The sequence below is a fragment of the Aphelocoma coerulescens genome, unplaced genomic scaffold (genome assembly GCF_041296385.1).
Source record: "Aphelocoma coerulescens isolate FSJ_1873_10779 unplaced genomic scaffold, UR_Acoe_1.0 HiC_scaffold_172, whole genome shotgun sequence".
Taxonomy (NCBI): Eukaryota; Metazoa; Chordata; class Aves; order Passeriformes; family Corvidae; genus Aphelocoma; species Aphelocoma coerulescens.
The window spans coordinates 267977-291200 of record NW_027183520.1 but is presented as its reverse complement, the minus strand read 5'-3'; the positions used below and the strand labels follow the sequence as shown (position 1 = coordinate 291200).

Genomic DNA, 23224 nt, shown 5'->3' with positions numbered 1-23224 from the left:
CCCCCTGGGAAAGCCAGAGGGGGGAACCTCAGGACCCCCAGAGTGGGACGAGCAGAGAGGGGCAGTACCGGGACCAGGGGAGCCCCGGCAATCTGGAGGAGCGAACCCCTGTGACCCCCAGGACCCCAAAGTGGGGAGTCCAGAGAGGGGGGAGCACTGTGATTCGCGGGACCCTCAAGAGCCTGGAGAGAGGAAGGGGGGATTCCTTGCACCCCCTGCACCCCGAAGCAGAGAATAAGGGGAGAAGGGACTTGGGGACCCCATAACCCCCAGCATCCCTAAGTGGGGAGACAAAAGGGGGGAGCTTTTGGATTCCTGGGACTTCCAGCAGCCTGTGGAGAGCGGGGACCAAGTAGAGAGGAGGACTCCCAATAAAAGAGGGACCCCCAGCAGCCAGGACAGGGGGGAACCCCCGAACCCCAAAATGGAGAGACCAGAGAGGGGGAACTCCTGAGAGGCTTTTTCAGAGCAGATTTTTATTTACACACAGTGACCAGTGACTTCTTAACAAGGGCTTGGCAGAGGAACATGTAAACTCAATGTGCTCATCCCTTGTTTCTCCCCAGACCAGGATTTCCCATTCCCAACCCTTGGCCAGATGGAGGAGGAAGCTGCGAGGAAGAGGAAGATGCCCTGGGATCCCCAGGCAGGTGAGGAGGAAGTCACTGCCCCTTTCCCCCTCTCTCCTGCTCCATCTCCCAGCCCAGCATCGCCCCCAGCTGCAGGACAGCCCTGCTGGGATGGACTGCGGGGATCTCCTTGCCCTTCCCTGTGGCACGGAGGCAAATCTCATCCTCTCCTTGTTCTTCCTCCCCCAGACAAGGAGCTGAGCACGGAGCCCAGGGAGGACAAATGCCCGCGGCAGAACCTGGTGGAAGAGGCCGTTTTGAGCGGCTCCATGGCACAGGAATCCAATGGGGAGGAAAAGCCCCGGAGATCCCTTAGGAGGAGGGACTCCAAAGCCAGCCCAGGGTGCTCTGAGGAGGGAAGACCCACCCTGTGCTGGGAAGGCGGCCGGAGATCCAGCCAGAGGTCAGAGCTGGTGGTCCATGAGCGGCTTCACAATGGGGAGAAGCCCCACAAGTGTGGGGAATGTGGGAAGAGCTTCAGCTGGAGCTCCCACCTGATCCGGCACCAGCTGATCCACGCTGGGGAGAGGCCCTACGAGTGTCCTGAGTGTGGGAAGAGGTTTCAGAGCAGCTCAAATTTCCACAAGCACCAGTGGATTCACACGGTGGGGAGGCCCTTCCGCTGCCCCGACTGCAGGAAGGGCTTCAAGCAAAACTCCACCCTTGTCATCCACCAGCGCATCCACACCGGGGAGAGGCCCTACAAGTGTTCCGAGTGTGGGAAGAGATTCCACACCAGCTCCCATCTCCTCCGGCACCAGAGGATTCACACAGAGGAGAGGCCCTTCCGCTGCCCCGACTGCAGGAAGGGCTTCAAGCAAAACTCCCACCTCGTCAGGCACTGGCACATCCACACTGGGGAGAGGCCCTATGAGTGTCCCCAGTGTGGGAAGAGCTTCTCACAGAGCTCCTCCTTGATCGTCCACCAGCGCATCCACACCGGGGAGAGGCCCTACAAGTGTTCCGAGTGTGGGAAGAGGTTTCACACCAGCTCCCATCTCCTCCGGCACCAGCGGATTCACACGGATGAGAGGCCCTTCCGCTGCCCTGAATGCAGGAAGGGATTCAAGCAAAACTCCCACCTCGTCAGGCACCGGCGCATCCACACTGGGGAGAGGCCCTACGAGTGTCCCGAGTGTGGGAAGAGCTTCTCACAGAGCTCTCACTTGACCAGACATCAACAGAGGCACCAGTAAGGGAAGCCCTGCGAGTGCTCCGACTGTGGCAAGAGCTTTGTCCTCTGCTCCAACTGCATCCCCCATCAGAGGACCCACATTGGGAAGAGCCCTGGATACCCACATTCCTTGTGATCTGTGTTGGGAAGACCCCTGGCTGGTGCTCTCCACGTTCTCCTGGATCCCCGTAGGCACCTGGGTGAACGCAGGGGCCGGAACATCCATCGGGGCTCAGATCAACATTGGAAATTCATTGGGAAGAGCTGATTTTTTTACCTTTACACCCTAAAATTTTCATCTGTTCTGTCCAGTTGTTTCTTCTGGTGGCATCAAGCAACGCTGGATGATCTTGGAGATCTTCTGCAGCCTAAGTAATTTCCATGTTAATCCCACTGAAACAATCAAAATTGTAGTACAAATAAAGAAATTAAAGAGATCTAAAGCAGCACCATTTTACTGGAATTTTGGGGGTGAATTTGCCATTCAGGGGAATATTTGGGAGGATCTGAGTGTTGTGGGGCCACAAAGCCAGGCAGATTGGGGCCACAATCTCACAGTTGTGCTGGCAGAACGTGTCCACCTGAGCCCATCTGTTCTCCAGCAATTCCGGTTGTCTGTCCCAGTCCCTGCCCTGGGTCTGCCCATCTGGGGTGTGACCTCCAAAGTGCCCAAATCACTGCTGAAGTGCCGGAGCTGCTCCTGGCTGTGGATGTTCCTGTCCCCCAACCTGTCCTGGTCGGTGCCATGGGGGGTGGGAGGGGGTGTGGGGGCTCCTTGGGGGACTGGGGCGGGCTTTTGTGGCCTTTGGAGCCACTTATGGTGCTGGGATGGGGTTTGGGGGGCTTTTGGGGCAGTCTGTGAGGGAGTTTTTGGGTGTTGGCAGGGCTCTGTAGCTTGGAGAGAATTTGGGTGGGTGTTGGGGGAGCTGGAAAGGGGATTTTGTGGCTTTTGGGGACATTTCTATTGCAGGGAGTGGTTGGGGGAGTCCTGGCTGGGAGCTGTGGGGTGGTTTGAGGGGTCTGGGAGTGGCTGTGGGGCTGGGAGGGGCTTTTAGTGCAGTTGTGACCTCTCCCCTAGATCACCAAAGCTGCCACCAGACCCCACCCCCAAGTTGCTGCCAGGGGTCGAGGGCTCCATGTTGGGGTTCATCCTCCTGGCACTGCAGGAGAAGGTGAGGGGGGTCCCCAGGGGCCTTGTGTGTCCCCCCCAGAGCGTGTGTGACCCCCCCATCCCGCTGTCACCCCTTTTTCCTGTCCACAGGGCTCCTGAGCCAGCCCCTGCTGCCCCGGGAGGGAATTTGGGGAGGGGGCAGAGGGGGTGCGCAGCCCCCGCCGGGGGATGACCCCGGCCCAGCGCCCTTCGTTCAGCACCGAGCTGGGCTTGGGGCCGCAGGAGGAAGAGGCCGATGGGAAGCAGATCCTGCAGGGGGGACAGGGCTTGGGCTCAGGGCAAGGTCCTGCCCTGCACACCTGGCTCAGGTGTGAGCCTGCCCCAGGAAGGGAGCGGGACATTCCCATCCCCACGGATCAGGGCTGGGAGCAGCACTTGGACCAGGGACATGGAAATACTGGGAGCCACTGGGACCGCACTGAGGGGTGAATGATCCCCCCCAGCACCTTTCCAGGCCGCCCTGCGACCTGAGAAATGCTCGCTGGGCCTCAGCCTTGGCCAAGAGCCCCCGGGCTCAGCTGCTCTGAGCTCAGGCGCTGCCGGCTCCCGCAGCCCGCCCAGGGCCGCCCTGCCCGTGCCGGGGCTGTGCTGGAATTCTCTGCTGCTGCTGGGCCACTCGGGGGGTCTGGCCCAGCAGGAAAGGTGACCTTGAGCCAGGAGCTTTCCTTGGCCGCAGCAAAGCCTCAGCATGGAAAGACCTTCCCAGCGCTGTGCCCTGGGCCGGGAGGGATTGTGCCACCAGAGCTGTCCCTCCATTTCTTCTGCCAGGCAGCTCTAGGACATGGAAAGTGGAGAAGCCAGAGCTGCTTCTCAGCTTTTCACAGTCCTCCAGAGGAATCCTGTGTGGGAAGCAGCCTGGGAACAGGGTTGAGGTGCCAGGGCAGGGGAATTCAGAGCCCTTTCCTCCCCCGTGGGCCCAGGCTCTGGCCCTTGCCCTTTGCAATGGCCCTGCAGCTGCCAGAGGGGCCTTTTTGGCTCAGCTGAGAGCAGTCCTGCTGCAAGGCTGTCCTCGAGCTGCTTGGGCTGCACATGTGCCCAGGGAATGCTCATTGCTTGCAGTCTCAGGTGCTGTGCGTGTGCAGGTGTAACTACTGCAGGAGGGAACAGCTCTGCTGTGGGGAGTTCCAGGGCAAGGTGCTGGCCCTGGCTCGGGGCTGGGCCGGGGCCAGCGGCAGAAAATCAACTTGCAGCTCGGGCCCCGCAGCAGGGAGGAGCAGCAATTGCTGGGGGAGAGAGACTCTTGCCAAGGGCCTGCGGGGCCGGGCCCCAGGGAACGGCTTCCCGCTGCCCGAGGGCAGGCTGAGATGGGATGTGGGGCAGCAATGGTTCCCTGGCAGGGCGCTCAGGGCCTGGCACAGGCTGGCCCGAGAAGCTGCGGCTGCCCCCGCATCCCTGCAAGTGTCCCAGGCCGGCTCGGCCATTGGGGCTTCCTGCCCAGGAGGGCTGGGCTGGGCTGGGGCTGCTGAGGGCGGGATGGGCTCTGGCTGAGCCAGCTGAAGGCTGCGCATGATGAGGCCGGGGGGACCCCGTTGCTGAGTGGGTTCTGGGGTATCCCACATTCCTGAAGGGATTTTAGGGTACGTCCCGTTCCTGAGGCAGTTTTGGGGTCCCCCCAATGCTTAGGGAGGGGTTCTGAGAGGGGGGCTCTGGTGCTTGGAAGGGGGAGCTATTGTCAGGGAGCTGGGGAGCCCATTTTGGGAAGGATGCTGCTGTTTCTGGCAATGTTGAGAGGTTCTGAGTGGGCTGTGGGGCCCTGGCTCTCATTTTGGGACTTGAGGTGAGCCCATGGGCACAGCAAGGGCTGAGGAGAGGTTCCAAGCTCCCATTTGGGATGGAGGGATTGAGCGGGTGCCTCCAATAAACTCAATGCCAGCCCCAATGTGTCGATGGCAGCCCCAAATGGCTCGATCCATCAGCCCCAAGGCCTGGCTGTGGGGAGTCAGGAAGTACAGAAGGGGAATTGGTGTCCAGGAGGGTGGGATGGGGTGGGATGGGATGGGATGGGGTGGTTTGGGCACTTGGAGTGGTGCAATCCAGGGAAGAAAACCAGGATCTGCTTCTGGGGAGGCTCCTGCTGCTTTTTGACAATTCTGGGGCCTCTAAGTGGCTTCTGGGAGGTTGCAGTGAATTTGGGGAAGGTGCCGTAAATCCCCTGGAATTTGTGGGACTGAGGCGAAGTCCCCACATTTTGGAAGGGTGAGGGGAGCCCAGTTGGGAGGGGATCCTGCTGCTTTGCACCCCTTCAATGGGGTGAGAAGCAGCTTGCGAGACAAGGAAGGAAGGAAGGGAGTGAAACCAGTGTAAGTTCTGAATGAAACAAAATAATAAAAAGATAAATAACGGAGTTGTCTTTTAAAAAATATCAATTCCCTCTGAATCCAAAGTTGCAGAAGACTTTTCACTCCACATTTGGGTTTTGTTTTTATCTCTCATACTTTTTCTGGTTCTTTTCTTTTTTCTCTTGTTTTTAATAGATAAGACCTGCTAGGAAAGGAATGCAGAGCAAAATGAGACCCATTTCTGGCAGGCAATGAAAGTGTGGGCTCCTGGTCTGGTTGCTTTTGTGTGGATCCCTCACCTCTGCGGCACGGGGGGAATAGCAGTGCTGGGAGCCAGCAGCGGGCTCAGGAGCATCCCGCTCTGTCAGCTCTGAGCAGGTGGCACATGTCCTGCTCTCCTGCTGCCCTCCAAAGCACAGAATCCATGGGCAAGTTTAGGCCCAGCTCTGGGCACAGCCAGCATGGCCTGGGCACGGGAACGGGGGGCAAAGCGGGCGGGATCCTTCTGCAGCTGCCTGGTGGTTTCTGGTTTCTGTGCCCAGAGTGCCAGGATGTTCTTAAGAGGTGCTTGTCCATGCAGCCCTTGGACAGGCCGTCCTTGGAAGAGCTCTTCAGTGCTCCTTGGCTGCAGGGTGTTCATGTGCCCTAGAGGATGGCAGGGACCCACAGGCACAGTGTGATCCAGGGGCCTGGCAGGTAACAGCCCCACACAGCTCTTGGCAATCAGTGGCAAAGCAAGGCAGACTATTTTGTCCTGTCTGTAGCTCTGAGCAGGGAGCATCAGAAGGGAACACGCAGCTCTTGGGCTGCAGCTGAGCTGGAGGCCTGCTCTGGCAAGCACTGGTGGCCACCATCCCCCCTGGTTTTGTTTGTCTGGTTCATTGATGGCTGGGGCCCTGGGCAGAACCCTGAGAGCCTGGTGTGGCCCCAGGGAAGGAGAAGGAGCCCCTGGAGAAGCTGTACCAGGTGGGGCTGCTGCTGCTGGAGCCACCAAGGACGAGCTCAAGGACGACAACCTCTTCCTGGAGCTGGCCAGTGGCAGCTGAAGATGATGGACTTTGATTCTGGCACCTTCTCCAAAGACACGCTCCACGGCCAGTGTGCAGGTGAGTCCAGAGCCAGGGGGATGCTCCCAGAGCTGGGCATGGCACGGCCTGGCCGGGCACCAAAGGTTCCCCCTTTGCTGGGGCGGCTGCAGCCAATACTTCAGTGGCTGCCAATACATGTGTGTCAGTACAAAGCTCTCAAGGGATTGATTAAAGCAGAGGACTGGAGACCATGACTGCACAAAGCTCTCAGAGACTCAAGTGTGGAAAAAGGAAAGTACCTTAGAAAAACCAGAAGTACCTTGAAGCATTAATGAACTGTTGTTAATGACCAAGGCTCTCAAGGGACTGATTAAAGCAGATAACTGAGGATCATGACTGCACAAAGCTCTCAGAGACTCCCAGGCAAAAGCCAAAGCCAAAGCTCTTGCTGCAAGCAGGATGCAGAGGAGTGTGTATGTGTGTCCTTGAACAAACGCTCTGAGAAGTTTGTCCGGTTTTTTTTCCTCTCCCCCCTCTCAGGCTCAGTTGAAAGGCACAGAAATGCACAAAGTTCACTTCTGGGCATAGAGCAGCAATAGGGGATACACACAATAAAGTCACCCCAAGACACAGGGACAGAGAATTCAGTGGAAAGACTCCGAGAATTCTGCTCCCAGAGATCATTCATTCCTGCTCACCCTGACCCTTGTAGAAAGGGGACATCGTTCCCGGCAGCCTGTACTGAGCATGTGGCTCCTGAGTGGGGTTTGTTGTTTAGGAAACCTGCTCAGGCTTTTCCATTCTTTCCTTCCAAACAGGAAAACTTCTCCTGGGGCTGTGTGCAGGCAGAGCCCTGAGGAGAGCAGGTGGCACATGGTGCGCTGGGCTGGGACAGCCAGCTGCAGAGCTCAGGGGAAGAAGCCCAAAGTGTCACAATGGCTCCTTGCCTTCACATGCAACACCTGGGTCACAATGGTCTCCTTGATTCCATGAGGCCCCACTGTGTCACAATGGCTCCTTGGTTCCATCAGGTTCCGCAGTGTCACCATGGTCTCCTTTGATCCGCATTGTCATCATGGACAATTGGTTCCATGAGGCCCTGCAGTGTCACAATGGTCCCTTGCTTCCATAGCTTTGATGTTGTAACAATGGACTCCTTGCTTCTATGAGCTAGCCTGCTTTTTGCAGAGGTGTCCTTGGTTCCCACAAGGCCCCGCTGTGTCTCAGTGCACCCTGGCTTCCATGTGGATCTGGAGTATCACAAAGGCTCCTTGGTTCCACCAGGTCCTGCTGTGTCACAATGGGTCCTGTGGTCCCTGAGGCCCTCCAAAGTCATCATGGAGGCTTGCTTCCATGAGGTTCCATGATGTGCCAGTGGTCATCTTGGTTCCAGGAGTTTCCTTAGTGTCACAATGCTCTCCATGCTTCCATGATTCCCCACAATGTCCCAATGCTCTCCAGGCTTCCATTAGGCCCTGCTTTGCCACAATGGTCCCCTTGTTTCCATGAGGCCCCGCTGTGTCACAATGGACGTACGGTTCCATGATGTTGCGTGGTGTCACCGTGCTCTTCTTGAATCCGCAGTGGAACAATGGACCATTGGTTCCGTGCGGCCTGGCCGTGTCACAATGGGCTCCTTGATTCCATGATTCCCCACGGTGTCACAATGGAGCCTTGTTTCTAGGAGGTTCTGTACTGTCACAATGGTCTCCTTGATGCCATCAGCCCCTGCAGTGTCACAATGGCTCCTTGGTTCCATGAGGAACACAAAAGCTTTGCATAAGCATTGAGCAGCAGCTGCTGAACACACCTGGCAACATCTGCTTGCATCAAAAGAGGGCTTCAAGCTGAGAATGGCACCAGCAGCTTCCATCTGCAACAGAGACCAAGGGAAAGGACAGGCACAGAGAATTCAGTGGAAAGACTCCGAGAATTCTGCTCCGAGAGATCATTCTGGCCCATGACACGGCTGCCATGGCTGTGAGGATGGCTCTGCTGCCCTTCCTGCCTTGGGGGAGGATGTGCTGCAGAGCAGGGCTGCCCTGGGCACCGTCAGAGGGACAGGGCAGGATGGCTCCTGCTGCCAGGGCCGGCTGCAGGCTCTGAAGGTGGGCAGGAGCCAGGGGTGCCCAGGGCTGTCCTGCAGAGCAGTTCCTGCAGCCCTGAGGGCTCTTTGCCAGGCCAGGGCATCTGCCACCTGCCAGGGGCAGCTCTCAGCCTGCCTGGGAGCTCCCCATGGGCTGTGGGGAGGAGTTGGAGGTGGAAGGAGCGACCCCCCTCAGGGCAGACTCCTCCTGCTGGGGAGGTGGTGCTGCATGGCCAGAGCTGCTCTCAGCTTTCTCCTCAAGGGAAGGGAAAGGGGCTCTCAGGTTTGTCTGTGTCACTGAGACTCCTGCACTGCCACCCTGGGGATCAGCAGCTCTGCCTCAGATCTCCCTCAGGAAGTGCCTCCTCACACTCCTCTGCCTGCAGACAGCACCAGCAGCACCTTGGCTTGCAGCATCTCCCTTTGTCTGAGCTGCCCTTCAGGCCCTGCTGCCAGGGAGATGCCCCTGGGCAGTGCCCTGTGCTGGGAGGGCTCTGCAGGGCAGAGCTGAGCCCCCAGGGCTGGGCTGGGCTCTGGCAGCACTGGCAGGGACAAGCCTTGGACCCAGAGAAACAGCTGCCAGGAGGCACAACTGCAGGCAGCAGAGAGCCAGAGCAACCACAGCTGCACAGGGAAAGGAAGAAGGGTTTAGAGCAATGGTTTTGAAATTGGGGCCTTCAAAAAGTCACTTTATTTTTCAAGCCCATTTTAAGTACAATCACCAGGAAATAGAGGGAGGTGAAATGAGCAAAGGGCACCTGTGTGGGGACCAGCAGGTCCGACTGCACTGGGGCACAGGGAGCCCTGTTTTCCCTCTGGGCCCCCAGTGTTCAGGCTGAGAGCAACGCTGAGGATGAGGCAGCAGCACAAACCTGAGCTCAGAAATCAAAAAGCTTAGCCAAGTTCTGTCACAGGAGGAGAAGTTGTTTTGAGGGGATTCTTAAGAAAATAGCATAGGATTGACTCAGGGGAATCTGTCCCAGCTTGTCAATGCCTTCTTCCAACAGTCCAGAGTGAAGAAATGTCCAACAGCAGCTCCATCAGCTCCTTCCTCCTGCTGCCATTGGCAGACACGCGGCAGCTGCAGCTCCTGCACTTCTGCCTCTTGCTGGGCATCTCCCTGGCTGCCCTCCTGGCCAACGGCCTCATCACCAGCACCGGAGCCTGCGGCCAGCACCTGCCCAGCCCCGTGTTCTTCTTCCTGCTCAGCCTGGCCCTCAGCGACCTGGGCTCCATCTGCACCACTGTCCCCAAGGCCATGCACAATTCCCTCTGGGGCACCGGGCACCAGGCACCTCTCCTACTCAGCATGTGCTGCTCAGGTGTTTTTCTTTCTGTTCTTCATCTCAGCAGAGTATTCCCTCCTCCTCATCATGTGCTACGACCGCTACGTGTCCATCTGCAAAGCCCTGCACTACGGGGCCCTCCTGGGCAGCAGAGCTTGTGCCCACATGGCAGCAGCTGCCTGGGCCAGTGCCTTTCTCTACGCTCTCATGCACATGGCCAATACATTTTCCCTGCCCCTGTGCCAGGGCAATGGCCTGGGCCACTTCTTCTGGGAAATCCCACACATCCTCAAGTTCTCCTGCTCCAAATCCTACCTCAGGAAACTTGGGCTCATCGCTGTCAGTGCCTGTTTGGTATTTGGCTGGTTTGTGTTCATTGTTTTCTCCTATGTGCAGATCTTCAGGGCCGTGCTGAGGATCCCCTCTGAGCAGGGCCGGCACAAAGCCTTTTCCACGTGCCTCCCTCACCTGGCCGTGCTCTCTCTGTTCCTCAGCACAGTGTCCCAGTGGGCCCATGGCTTTAGGAGTGGGTGGCTGGGAGTTGGTGCCAGCGGCTGGGGGAGAAGCAGCAGGGACTGTGTGCGGACAGTGCCATGGCCACTTGTGTGGCCACTGGTGTCTCTATCTCAGGCACAGCCGTGGTGTGTAACACCGGCTCTGGGTCCTTTGGCTGTGCAGGTGGCAGTCACGGCCTGGAGCAGGGCTGCTCCCGGGGGACAGCCTGGGGCAGGAGGCTGCTGGAGATTCATTCCCCACACTCCTTGTCATGAGGTGCTCAGAGTGATTGGAAAGGCTGTTGCCAGCAGGCAGTTCTCTGGGTTCAAGCTGTGGAGCTGTCAGCGGGAATGCAAAGGCCAAGCTGGTGAGCCTTTTGTCCTGGTGCCTTTAGTGTGTGAGCAGTCCCTGGTGCCGTTGTCTTTGGATCCTGAGTGTGGGAGAGGCAAGGCTTAGGATGGTGCGTAGAGCTGAGAAGGAAAGTGCCGAGAGCAGCGTGTGTGCTGCTGCTTTGAGGGGTGCAGTTGAAGTTGTAGGCAGCAAGAGCTTTCTCAGCTGGCCCTTTGGTGAGCTCTGCTTTTGCCAGATGACTTCCATCTTACCCTCTTACCATCTTAGCCTCTCATTTTTGCATATCCCAAACCCCCTTCCAAACATCCAGCAGCTGCTTGTAAAGAAGAAGTCCTAGAACAAAAAGCCAGTGCTGCCTTTCATAGCCCCTTTGCTGTCTATGAAGTAGAGGAAAGAAGCTAGTGAGACGCACTTTCTTTCTCAACTCCATAGAGCGCATCCTTCTCTCAAGGTGGCAGAGTCCTTGGCGGAAGTGAAGCATCTGCAGCTGCAGTTCAGACTGAGAGATGTGCCAGGACAGGAAACATTTGCTGACCTTCCCTGTTCCCTGTGCAACATGATTCTCGCATCCCAGTCACTTTCACATACCTTCGGTACCCCTGAGTCCAAGCAGCTAAAGCTCACAGAGACAGAAGTGTCAGGAAGGAAAACGTTGCAAAAGCACCCCCTTCTCTTATCAGCATATAAATTGTGCACAACAGGCTGCGGCACCGAACCTTCCTTCTCAGATAGACATGCCATCACACTTTTCACTCTTGCAGCTCGGTTGAAAAGCTCCAGCAGCTGCTCCCGCAATAGCAAAAGGTTCTAGAAGTGAAAGCCAGTTCGGGGCTGCACCTTCTCCTTGCCGCATGTAAGCCACACCAAACTCCCTGATGCACTCTGTCCTCCCCTTCTCAAAGGAGTAGACGGTGGCATCAGGACACACCTGTGTCCCAGCAGCTGGGTGCCCAGCCGGGAGCAGGAGCATGGCTGGGGCTGCTCCCAAAGTTGCCCCGCCCCAATGCCAGAGCCAGACATGGGCTGAGGGGGGGCTGGATCAGGCTTTATTGTCCAGCTGCATGCCAGGAGTGAGCACAAAATCTACCTGCATTCTCTGCAGCATGCCATCCTGGAGCAGAGCCATTCCCAAATGAGGCTGCTGGGATGTGGGGGAATGCTGAGGGCAGGACAGGGGGCTGACTGTGCCCAGACTTTCTGGGGCTATTCCCAGGAGGCCCCAGGGCCTGAGGACAAGGTGTCTCCTCTAAGCCCTTGGTGGAAGAGACGCTGCCATGACCCTGGGCACCAAGTCTTGGCTTCTCCTGGACACTGCCAGCCCTGCCAGGGTCCTTGGCCATGTCCAGCACAGCTTGTCCTGCGCTGTCCCACCGCTGCTGCTGTGTCCCTGCAGGCTGCACACTCCCATCTCACTGCCCCACCACCAGCTCTGTCCTGCCACCTCCAGCCCTGGCCTGAGCTGTGCCCAGCCTCACCCTCTGTGCCTTGGGCACACACACATGCCCTGAGCTCATCCTCCCTCTGGGTGCTTCTGCCCCCACGCTGCCCTGGGAGGGACATTTCCTCCTCCTCATGCCCAGTGTCCCCCTGCCCAGCTGCTCTGTGGGGCAGTGCGTGTCTCTCCTGCTGTTCCCTGCCTCCCAGGAAAGCTGTACCATGTGGGGCACGGCCCTTCCAGCAGCCTCCCAGCCCCTCAGCCTTGTTGGACCCTTTCCCCTGAGCAGACAGCAGCAGCATCTCTGTGCTCTGCCCAGCGTGCTCCTTTCGTCACCAAACTGCGGGAAAATAGAAACTGTCCTACACCATCTCTGAAGTGTTAGAGAATCAGGCCCTGTGGAACCAACGAGCCCTTGGGACACAGGAGGATCTCGGGTAACCAAGGGTCAGTTCTGACACTGTAGATCCAAGGAGATCCTTGTGACACTCTGGGGCCTTGTGGAACCCTTCTGCCCTGGTCTCTGCACCAAGGAGACCCTTGTGCCACTACGGGACCTTGTGCAGCCAAGGAGAGCATTGTGAGAGTGCGGGGCCATGGAACCAAGGGACCATTGTGACCTTGTGGGGCCTCATGGACTCAAGGGACCATTGCCACACTGTGGGGCCTCATGGAATGAAGGGTCCATTGTGACACTGCAGAACCAAGGACACCATTGTGACACTGTGGGGCCCATGGAACCAAGGGACCATTGGGACACCCTGTGGCCTCATCCTCTTGAATTTCAACAGATCTGAGGGATGGCAGGACCTGCAGGCAGCACTGAAGAATTCTGGGGAGAACCTTTGATCCCTGCTCCAAAGGAAATCAGAGAAAGACCCCTGGTAAGATAAAGGCACCTTTTCCTTTCCCAGTGTAAACTGTTGACCTACCTGTAAGGTGCAGCAAAAGCTTTGCAGGGTTTGGTTCAAGGTACCCAAGGTTGGAACAGGGAAGTGTTCGAGTCCCTTCTAAGAGAAGGGTTGGAATCTTTGTGCTATGGCTGCCTGGGATCCATGGAACAAGTGTGTTCTGGCAGACTCTGGGACCTCGAGAGCAATCCCATCCAGGAGCCAGCACTGGACCTGCACCCTGGTGGGAGCAGCGTGGTACGGATGGAAAACGGGCAGCTGGGTGTGCAGTGGGAACCTCAACCCAGGTCATAGAAGCCCAGGCTTTAGCTTTGAACACATCAGCACAAAAAGCAGAATGAATGACCTTTCCTAGAAATCACTGAAGGAAAAAGGGTGAACATATGGGCTGATTTGAACTCTGGGTTTGGAATAATAGACGCCCAGGGAGCCACATGGAAGGAAAGGGCACAGAGGTCTCCAGTGAGTACAAAAAGAAATCAGTCACCTACTGCAGAGTGTGCCAAAACCAAAAGAAGTGGCCCTGATGCCCTTGTAAAGCCCATGGGTTTGGAGACTCCCCAGTTAATCCAGGGACTCCATTGGCTGACCAAACAGCTCAAGAGGGTGCTGAAAAAGCTCTCCTTGCACTAATACCTAGCAAAAACTTGAATGTTCTGCAACAAAAGCCAGATTCCAGTGATCAGGACAGGCAGTCAGCCCCATCAGCAGCAGCTACGGAAAATCCCAGCAGGTGATTGGTAACCCCGTGTGGGCAGGTAATTGGAGCTCCACAATTAATGTATAATGGAACTAAAACATCAGGAAACACATTAGGAAATGGAGAATATGGTGGCCAGTTTACAAAGGCATCTAGTAAGCACAAAAATGGCAAAAAATAATAGATCAGTTGTTGAGAAAGATGTGATTGGTTTTGAAGGAAGAAGGCTGCCTCCAGGGCTCGTTACATGGGAATCACCAGGTGATTTTGGCCAACTGATTTTGCAGAACTGCCCAGGCAGAAGGGGGACTGGCACATTTTGGTATTGGTGGATACTTTTTCTGGATGGCCAGAAGCTTTCCCGTGTGGCACCAACAAGACAAGGGAAGTCTCAGAAGTTTTGCTGAAATGAATATTTAATAGCACTGGGACTAACTCTTGTAAGCCTTAAAAGGTGCATGGTTCTCAACAGATCATTGGGGCTGGACTCGCCTGTACATCCTTTCCAACCAGGAGATGCGGTGTGCATCAGAACCTGGAATTTTGGAACAATCCAGCCAAAGTGGAAGGGACCATCTCAAGTCCTCCTGGTAACCTACCCTGCACTCAAGGTAGAAGGAATCAAACTCAGGGTTCATCACATGCGGGTAAAACCAGCAAGCACACATTAAACACAGCAGAAACAAGACTGTCTGACACCATGGAGTTTGGGGTTTTACATCAATCCTATTGTTTTAGGTATTGAATAGGATTTTCTAAGGGGATACTCTTTATTGGATCTAGATGATCAATTATTGTGCAACTATAATAAAAATAGAAACGATGTTCCTGACTTCTGGGAAGGGAAATGCGGTTTTCAAAGTCAGTGCAAGATGTTGGCAGATGACAGAATGTGACCCCTGTAACAGCTTGTTTGCCAACACCAACCTGTGCAGAAAATCCAGTTCCGTGGGGAGCTTCAGTCAGCAATTTAACAAAAATCTGGGAACACTTGTGGAAGGAAATAGCACCCAGGGCACCTGGACAGGGATGGAAGGAGAATATTCCTTACCATGGACACATAAGAACGATACTGCTGAGAATTGTAACATTTCCAAACTGGATCTGGAAATTACCTCAGGAAATACTGATCAGCTGACAGATTGCACTGATAGCCCCTGGAGCTGCCAAATTCCAGCAGTATGGAATCACCCTCAGACAGGACAATGGGAATGTTTCCAGCCAGTTCAGGGGTGTCTGGGCTGGGAAGGGAGCCCAGGCCTTCCACGGGACCCCTTACAGGTGGGTATAAAATATCCTGATTTAACAAGGTCAAGGCCAAAGGATCCCAGGACAAAGGAAAAGTGGGATTGCCCTGGGACAGACACTTGAGCTGTTTGGAATCCTGAGGTGCAGCAGCTCCTGGCTGTGGCCCAGGCTCTGAGGCTGGGCTGTGTTTGTAGAAATGATTCTGCCTTTCTCAGTGACACCTGGGCTCAGCCAACAAACAGCGAGCCTTGGAGAGGCACAGAGTGTCAGCAGGATGCGGTCAGATCCTTAGGAGCCCCAGGATGGGTGGGAAGTGATGGAATTTGGAGCAGACGTTTGGCCCTGGGAGAATCAGGAGCACCATGGACACTGGGGGTATTAACGTTCCGTCCCTCGTGCAAGGAGTCACCACCGGGAACCCAACTGTGGGGAAAGGTTAAAGGGGATGGAACTTGGAAACATCCCAGTGCGGGAACTACAGCGGGATGGATTTTAGAATTCATCTCTGCTCCGCAAAGATCTGCCTTTAGGAACAGAGCAGCCACACACCATTGGGCTCTGCAGATGGAAACCTGAGTGAATGCAGCTCCTTTGGGGCTTGCTGAAATAAAGGAACAATTGCCAGCCACAGCTAAAATGACTTTACAGAGCAGATTGGCTTTAGCCCTATTGCTGTTACATGGACAGGGAGTATGTGGATTCTTGAACTGAAACAGCAACACTTGTTGTGTGCACATTCCAAATGTGATGCTGGATTGGATGATCGGGTAGAGAGGATAAAATCAGTTGCTGCATCCAGCAGGGAATTAAGGGGAGGGTTAGACAGTAACTGTTTGGATAAAATATTTAAAGGACATGGATTTTCCCTGACTGATGGTTGGCCTGACTTTTGCAAAGTCTAACTGGGATCACAGCAATACTTGTGCTTATGACACTTGCTTTGAGCTGTGTAAAGAACATGGTTGTGAAAGCAGCTGAGGAACTCGTGGGATGTGAGTAAAGGAGCAGAGTGAGGCTTACGAAGGCTTGAAGGGAAGAGAAGCTTCCCAACCCTCCAAGGGGGGAAATTTACCAGATGAAAAACCGTTTGCACCTGGTGGGTTCATACAATGCTTCTTCTCCAAAAGCCACTGGCCATGGAACCGCACAAGGCTGATTCTGTAGGCAGCAACCAGCCCAGGTGTGCCAACTTTCACCAGTTCACCGGGCAGTCAGGGCTGGCTTTGGGGTCACCGACCACCAGGGACCCCCAAAGAGAGCCCCAGGGCAGAAGAACGGATGTGCAAAGGGGTGGGGGAAATATGCAATGATTTTGGGGCAATGATTCTCGTGTGTGTGTTTATGTGGGACAATCTGGGAATGAGTCTGTGAAACACAGTCTGCAAACAGGAACATTCCTGAACTCGGCACACATGACTTTGGGAGGGGCTCTCCCCTCGTGCATCCGGCCCAATAAAGAATGCTGCTGCTTCGTGCTGCGCTGGTGCTGAGGAGGTTTTGTTTCACTGAAGTTTTGGTAACACCTCTGTGCCTGTGTCACAGAGCCACAGAGCAGCTGTGATGTCAGAAAGGGGCTGTGTGACATCACAGGGTGGCTGTATGACATCATAGAGTCTACAGCAACATCATGGAGCAGCTCTGTGACATCATAGAGTTGGCTGTGACATCACAGATTGGGCTCTGACATCACAGGGCAGACTATGACATCACAGAGACAGCTGTGACATCACAGGGTGCTGGTGTGACATCACAGTGCAGAGTTGTGACATCACAGATAGGACTGTGACATCACAGATGGGTGGCATGACATCACTGTCTATAACATCACAGAGTGCCTATGACATCACAGGGTGTCTATGACATCACAGAATGAGTTTTGACATCACAGAATGAGTTTTGACATCACAGGTTGGCTGTGGGACATCCCAGGGTGGCTGTGTGACATCCCAGGGGGTTGGATGCCATGGCAACCCTCATCAGTTCCAGTTCCCTTGGAAACCCCCCCAGGACCCATTGCTGCACTCAGGGTCCGTGGCCACTTGCCCGCAGACCTGTGGCTGCCCTCGGCTGCCATGGCAGCCCTCAGGACAGAGCGGTGCCGGGGCTGGTGCCAGCTACAATTGCACTGACACCCGCTGATGCCCTCAGGTGCCACGACAGCGGCCACAGGGACCCGTTCCTCCCTTTGGTGCCACGGACACCAACGCTTGGCCCCACTGCCATGGGGATTGGCACGGTCACCTGCACTCAGGGCCCGTGGCCGGGCACTGCTGCCATGGACACGGGCACTGAGCCCTGGGCCACAGTCGGCTGCCGTGGCCACCAGCCCAAGGTCCCGTGGCCAGGGCCGGGGCCATGGAAAGGAACCCGTGGAGCCGTGGTGATGGTGGATGGCCATGGGGTGCTGCTGTGGGCTGGGGCAGAGGGAATTTCCTTGCCAGGCCTTTCTCTGGGGCTGTGTTTGGCTCTGTGCTGAGCACAGCGTTGCTCACACGGAGATGGTTTTGTTCTTGCTGAGCTTGCACAGAGCCAAGGCCTTTCCTGCCCCTCGTCCGGCCACGCTGGGGAGGGGCTGGGGGTGAGGGGGAGCTTGGCAGGGGTCACAGCCAGGACAGGTGACCCCAACTGACCCCAGGGATATCCCAGACCACAGGACATCATGGCCAGTGTATAAAGTGGGGGGAACAAGGAGGAAGGGGGGGACATTTGGAGTGAGGGTTTTTGTCTTCCCAGGTAACACTCAGGCAGGATGGGGCCCTGTTTTGCCAGTGGGCAGGGTCAGCACCAAAGACACAGACTCTACTGAAGGGATTGTGCAATTTATAGAATGCAAATCTGCAAAGAATTACAAAAGCATAAGCTCAGCCAAGCACATAATCATTAGCAAAGAATCACAGCAGGAGCAGCTCAGCCATGCACCCAATCATCAGTGCCAAAGATTGCCTGCAGTGATTAACCAAGATCCAGCCCCAGTGACCCTCAGACTTTACCATCACCCAGAGCCACCCATCAGCTGGGGGAAGCTGTCCCAGCCAAGGACTGCAGAGCCACTCCCGGACACTGGGAATTCCTGCAGCTGCCTCCAGCCACAGCTGAGGCTCCAACCCCGCTGGGAGAGGGCCCAGCTTTGACAGTGCTGGAGAAACAAACTGACAGCACTTCTAGTGCAGGAACATCTGCTTTCATCCTCCTCTTGGCTTCCTCCTAAGCCTGGCCAGGGCTCAAGGAGGAGCCAAGGGAGCTGACTTTGACCATACAGCCCCAAACAAGGCCAGACGTTGGATTTCACGGCCTTGTCCCAGCTGCCTGCAGTGCCCAGGCCGTGCTGGCCGTGCTCAGAGCTGGGCCCAAAGCTGCCCAGCATTGCTGCCTTTGGGAGCAGAGCAGGAGGGCAGGACATGTGCCCAGCCTGCAGCCAGCCATGGCACAGCCACCTCCTCAGCAGCTGCCCAGAGCCCAAAAGCAGTTTGGCAGCCACTGAAGAATTCCCTGCAGCCGCCCCAGCAAAGGGGGAACCTTTGGTGCCCGGCCAGGCCGTGCCATGCCCAGCTCTGGGAGCATCCCCCTGGCTCTGGACTCACCTGCACACTGGCTGTGGAGCGTGTCTTTGGAGAAGGTGCCAGAATCAAAGTCCATCATCTTCAGCTGCCACTGGCCAGCTCCAGGAAGAGGTTGTCGTCCTTGAGCTCGTCCTTGGTGGCTCCAGCAGCAGCAGCCCCACCTGGTACAGCTTCTCCAGGGGCTCCTTCTCCTTCCCTGGGGCCACACCAGGCTCTCAGGGTTCTGCCCAGGGCCCCAGCCATCAATGAACCAGACAAACAAAACCAGGGGGGATGGTGGCCACCAGTGCTTGCCAGAGCAGGCCTCCAGCTCAGCTGCAGCCCAAGAGCTGCGTGTTCCCTTCTGATGCTCCCTGCTCAGAGCTACAGACAGGACAAAATAGTCTGCTTTGCTTTGCCACTGATTGCCAAGAGCTGTGTGGGGCTGTTACCTGCCAGGCCCCTGGATCACCCTGTGCCCGTGGGTCCCTGCCATCCTCTAGGGCACATGAACACCCTGCAGCCAAGGAGCACTGAAGAGCTCTTCCAAGGACGGCCTGTCCAAGGGCTGCATGGACAAGCACCTCTTAAGAACATCCTGGCACTCTGGGCACAGAAACCAGAAACCACCAGGCAGCTGCAGAAGGATCCCGCCCGCTTTGCCCCCCGTTCCCGTGCCCAGGCCATGCTGGCTGTGCCCAGAGCTGGGCCTAAACTTGCCCATGGATTCTGTGCTTTGGAGGGCAGCAGGAGAGCAGGACATGTGCCACCTCCTCAGAGCTGACAGAGCGGGATGCTCCTGAGCCCGCTGCTGGCTCCCAGCACTGCTATTCCCCCCGTGCCGCAGAGGTGAGGGATCCACACAAAAGCAACCAGACCAGGAGCCCACACTTTCATTGCCTGCCAGAAATGGGTCTCATTTTGCTCTGCATTCCTTTCCTAGCAGGTCTTATCTATTAAAAACAAGAGAAAAAAGAAAAGAACCAGAAAAAGTATGAGAGATAAAAACAAAACCCAAATGTGGAGTGAAAAGTCTTCTGCAACTTTGGATTCAGAGGGAATTGATATTTTTTAAAAGACAACTCCGTTATTTATCTTTTTTTTGTTTCATTCAGTACTTACATTGTTTTCACTCCTTCCTTCCTTCCTTCCTTCCGAATTCCTTCCGAATTCCTTCCTTCCGAATTCCTTCCTTCCGAATTCCTTCCTTCCTTCCGAATTCCTTCCTTCCTTCCGAATTCCTTCCGAATTCCTTCCTTCCGAATTCCTTCCTTCCGAATTCCTTCCGAATTCCTTCCTTCCTTCCGAATTCCTTCCGAATTCCTTCCTTCCTTCCTTCCGTCCCTCACAAGCCACTTCTCACCCCATTGAAGGGGTGCAAAGCAGCAGGATCCCCTCCCAATTAGGGTCCTCTCACCCTCCCAAAATGTGGGGATTTCACCTCAGCCCCCCAAATTGTGGGGGGTTTATGGCACTTTCCCCAAATTCACTGCAACCTCCCAGAAGCCACTTAGAGGCCCCAAAATTGTCAAAAAGCAGCAGGTGCCTCCCCAAAAGCAGCTCCTGGTTTTCCTCCCTGGAGTGCCCCACTCCAAGTGTTCAAACCACCCCATCAATCCCAAACTTCATCCCACCCCCATGATGCCACCCCCATCCCATCCCATCCCATCCCATCCCATCCCATCCCATCCCATCCCATCCCATCCCATCCCATCCCACCCCATCCCATCCCATCCCATCCCACCCCATCCCACCCTCCTGGACACCAATTCCCCTTCTGTGGCTCCTGACTCCCCACAGCCAGGCCTTGGGGCTGACGGATCGAGCCATTTGGGGCTGCCATCGACACATTGGGGCTGGGATTGAGTTTATTGGAGGCACCCGCTCAATCCCTCCATCCCAAATGGGAGCTTGGAACCTCTCCTCAGCCCTTGCTGTGCCCATGGGCTCACCTCAAGTCCCAAAATGACAGCCAGGGCCCCACAGCCCATTCAGAACCTCTCAACATTGCCAGAAACAGCAGCATCCTTCCCAAAATGGGCTCCCCAGCTCCCTGACAATAGCTCCCCCTTCCAAGCACCAGAGCCCCCCTCTCAGAACCCCTCCCTAAGCATTGGGGGGCACCCCAAAAATGCCTCAGGAATGGGACATACCCTAAAATCCCTTCAGGAATGTGGGATACCCCAGAACCCACTCGGCAACGGGGTCCCCCCGGCCTCATCATGCGCAGCCTTCAGCTGGCTCAGCCAGAGCCCATCCCGCCCTCAGCAGCCCCAGCCCAGCCCAGCCCTCCTGGGCAGGAAGCCCCAATGGCCGAGCCGGCCTGGGACACTTGCAGGGATGCGGGGGCAGCCGCAGCTTCTCGGGCCAGCCTGTGCCAGGCCCTGAGCGCCCTGCCAGGGAACCATTGCTGCCCCACATCCCATCTCAGCCTGCCCTCGGGCAGCGGGAAGCCGTTCCCTGGGGCCCGGCCCCGCAGGCCCTTGGCAAGAGTCTCTCTCCCCCAGCAATTGCTGCTCCTCCCTGCTGCGGGGCCCGAGCTGCAAGTTGATTTTCTGCCGCTGGCCCCGGCCCAGCCCCGAGACAGGGCCAGGACCTTGCCCTGGAGCTCTGCGGGCGCTGCGTTTGTGCGGCCGCAGCGCAGCGGCCGCAGCTCGGAGCTGCCCTTTGTGTCCCCGCTGGCAGCTGGCAGAGCTGGCAGCCACAAAAGCCCCTCCCAGTCCCCCAAGGAGCCCCCAGGCCTCCTCCCACCCCCCATGGCACCGACCGGGACAGGCTGGGGGACAGGAACATCCACAGCCCAGAGCAGCTCAGGCACTTCAGCAGCGATTTGGGCACTTTGGAGGTCACACCCCAAAGGGGGAGATGCAGGGCAGGGACTGGGACAGACAACTGGAATTCCTGGAGAACAGATGGGCTCAGGTGGACACGTTCTGCCAGCACACTTGTGAGATGGTGGCCCCAATCTGCCTGGCTTTGTGGCCCCACAACACTCAGATCCTCCCAAATATTCCCCTGAACCCCAAATTCACCCCCAAATTCTGGTAAAATGGTGCTTCTTTAGACTTCTTTGTTTAATTTCTTTATTTTTACTCCAATTTTGATTTTTTCAGTAGGATTAACACAGAAATTACTTACGCTGCAGAAGATCTCCAAGATTATCCAGGGGTGCTTGATACCACCAGAAGAAACAATTGGACAGAAGAGATGAAAATTTTTAGGTTGTAAAGGTAAAAAATCAGCTCTTCCCAATGAATCTCCAATGTTGATCTGAGCCCCGATGGATGTTCCTGCCCCTGCGTTCACCCAGGTGCCTACGGGGATCCAGGAGAACGTGGAGAGCACCAGCCAGGGGTCTTCCCAACCTGGATCACAGGGAATGTGGGTCACCAGGGCTCTTCCCAACGTGGGTCCTCTGATGGGAGATGAAGTTGGAGCAGAGGACAAAGCTCTTCCCGCAATTGGGGCACTTGCAGGGCTTCCCTTAGCGGTGCCTCCGTTGGTGTCTGGTCAAGTTACAGCTGTCTGAGAAGCTCTTCCCACACTGGGGACACTCGTAGGGCCTCTCCCCGGTGTGGATGCGCTGGTGGGTGACGAGGTGGGAGCTGCGGTTGAAGCCCTTCCTGCAGTCAGGGCAGCGGAAGGGCCTCTCATCCGTGTGAATCCGCTGGTGCCGGAGGAGAGTGGAGCTGGTGTGAAACCTCTTCCCACACTGGGGACACTCGTAGGGCCTCTCCCCGGTGTGGATGTGCTGGTGGCGGATCAAGGAGGAGCTCTCTGAGAAGCTCTTCCCACACTGAGGACACTCGTAGGGCCTCTCCCTCGTGTGGATGCGCCGGTGGGTGATGAGGTGGGAGTTTTGTTTGAAGCCCTTCCTGCAGTCAGGGCAGCGGAAGGGCCTCTCATCCGTGTGAATGCGCTGGTGCAGGAGGAGATTGGAGCTGCTCTGAAACCTCTTCCCACACTCGGAACACTCATAGGGCTTCTCCCCAGTGTGGATGCGCTGGTGGCGGATCAGGTTGGAGCTGTGGCTGAAGCTCTTCCCACATTCCCCACACTCGTAGGGCCTCTCCCCGGTGTGGATCCTCTGGTGGTCGATCAGGTGGGAGCTCCAGCTGAAGCTCTTCCCACATTCCCCACACTTGTGGGGCTTCTCCCCATTGTGAAGCTGCTCATGAACCACCAGCTCTGACCTCTGGCTGGATCTCCGGCCGCCTTCCCGGCACAGGGTGGGTCTTTCCTCCTCAGAGCACCCTGGGCTGCGTTTGCAGCCCCTCCTCCTGCGGGATCTCCGGGGCTTTTCCTCCCTGTTGGATTCCTGAGCCGTGGAGCCGCTCAAAACGGCCTCTTCCACCAGGTTCTGCTGCAGGGATTTGTCCTCCCTGGGCTCCCTGCTCAGCTCCTTGTCTGGGGGAGGAAGGACAAGGAGAGGATGGGATTTGCCTCCGTGCCACAGGGAAGGGGAAGGAGATCCCCCCAGTCCGTCCCCGGCAGGACGGCGTCGGCAGCGGGGTTGTCCTGCAGCCGGGGGCGATGCTGGGCTGGGAGATGGAGCAGGAGAGAGGGGGAAAGGGGCACTGACTTCCTCCTCACCTGCCTGGGACTCCCGGGGCATCTTCCTCTTCCTCGCAGCCTCCTCCTCCATCCAGCCAAGGCTTGGGAATGGGAAATCCTGGTTTGGGGAGAAACAAGGGATGAGTGTGTTGGGTTGGGGCTTCCTCCTGCCCAAGTCCACCTCTAGAAGTCACCGGGTACCTGATGTCCATAAAACCAACAAAAAATCAAGGGTGACTCCAAAAAAAGCCTCCAGGAGTTCCCCCTTTCCAGTCTCCTCACTTTGGGGTTCTGGGGGTCCCCCTTGTCAGGGCTGCTGGGGGTCCCGTGGGTCCTGG

At 56.5% G+C, this 23224-nt stretch overlaps 2 protein-coding genes across 2 annotated transcripts; one reads left to right on the top strand and one right to left on the bottom strand.

The window, feature by feature from the left end:
- Positions 1 to 898: 898 nt before the first annotated feature.
- LOC138100949 (zinc finger protein 3-like) lies at positions 899 to 2119 on the top strand. The gene has a single exon (XM_068998786.1). The coding sequence runs from the start codon at positions 899 to 901 to the stop codon at positions 1823 to 1825; it is 927 nt and encodes a 308-aa protein (XP_068854887.1). The 3' UTR covers positions 1826 to 2119.
- A 19697-nt stretch (positions 2120 to 21816) lies between these two features.
- On the bottom strand, positions 21817 to 22962 carry LOC138100947 (zinc finger protein 436-like; the record flags this gene model as incomplete). The annotated part of the gene is made up of 3 exons (XM_068998785.1): positions 21817 to 22080; positions 22165 to 22739; positions 22926 to 22962. Coding segments are annotated over 3 exons (876 nt in total), but the record flags the coding sequence as incomplete, so codon positions are not given.
- Between the last annotated feature and the right edge of the window lie 262 nt (positions 22963 to 23224).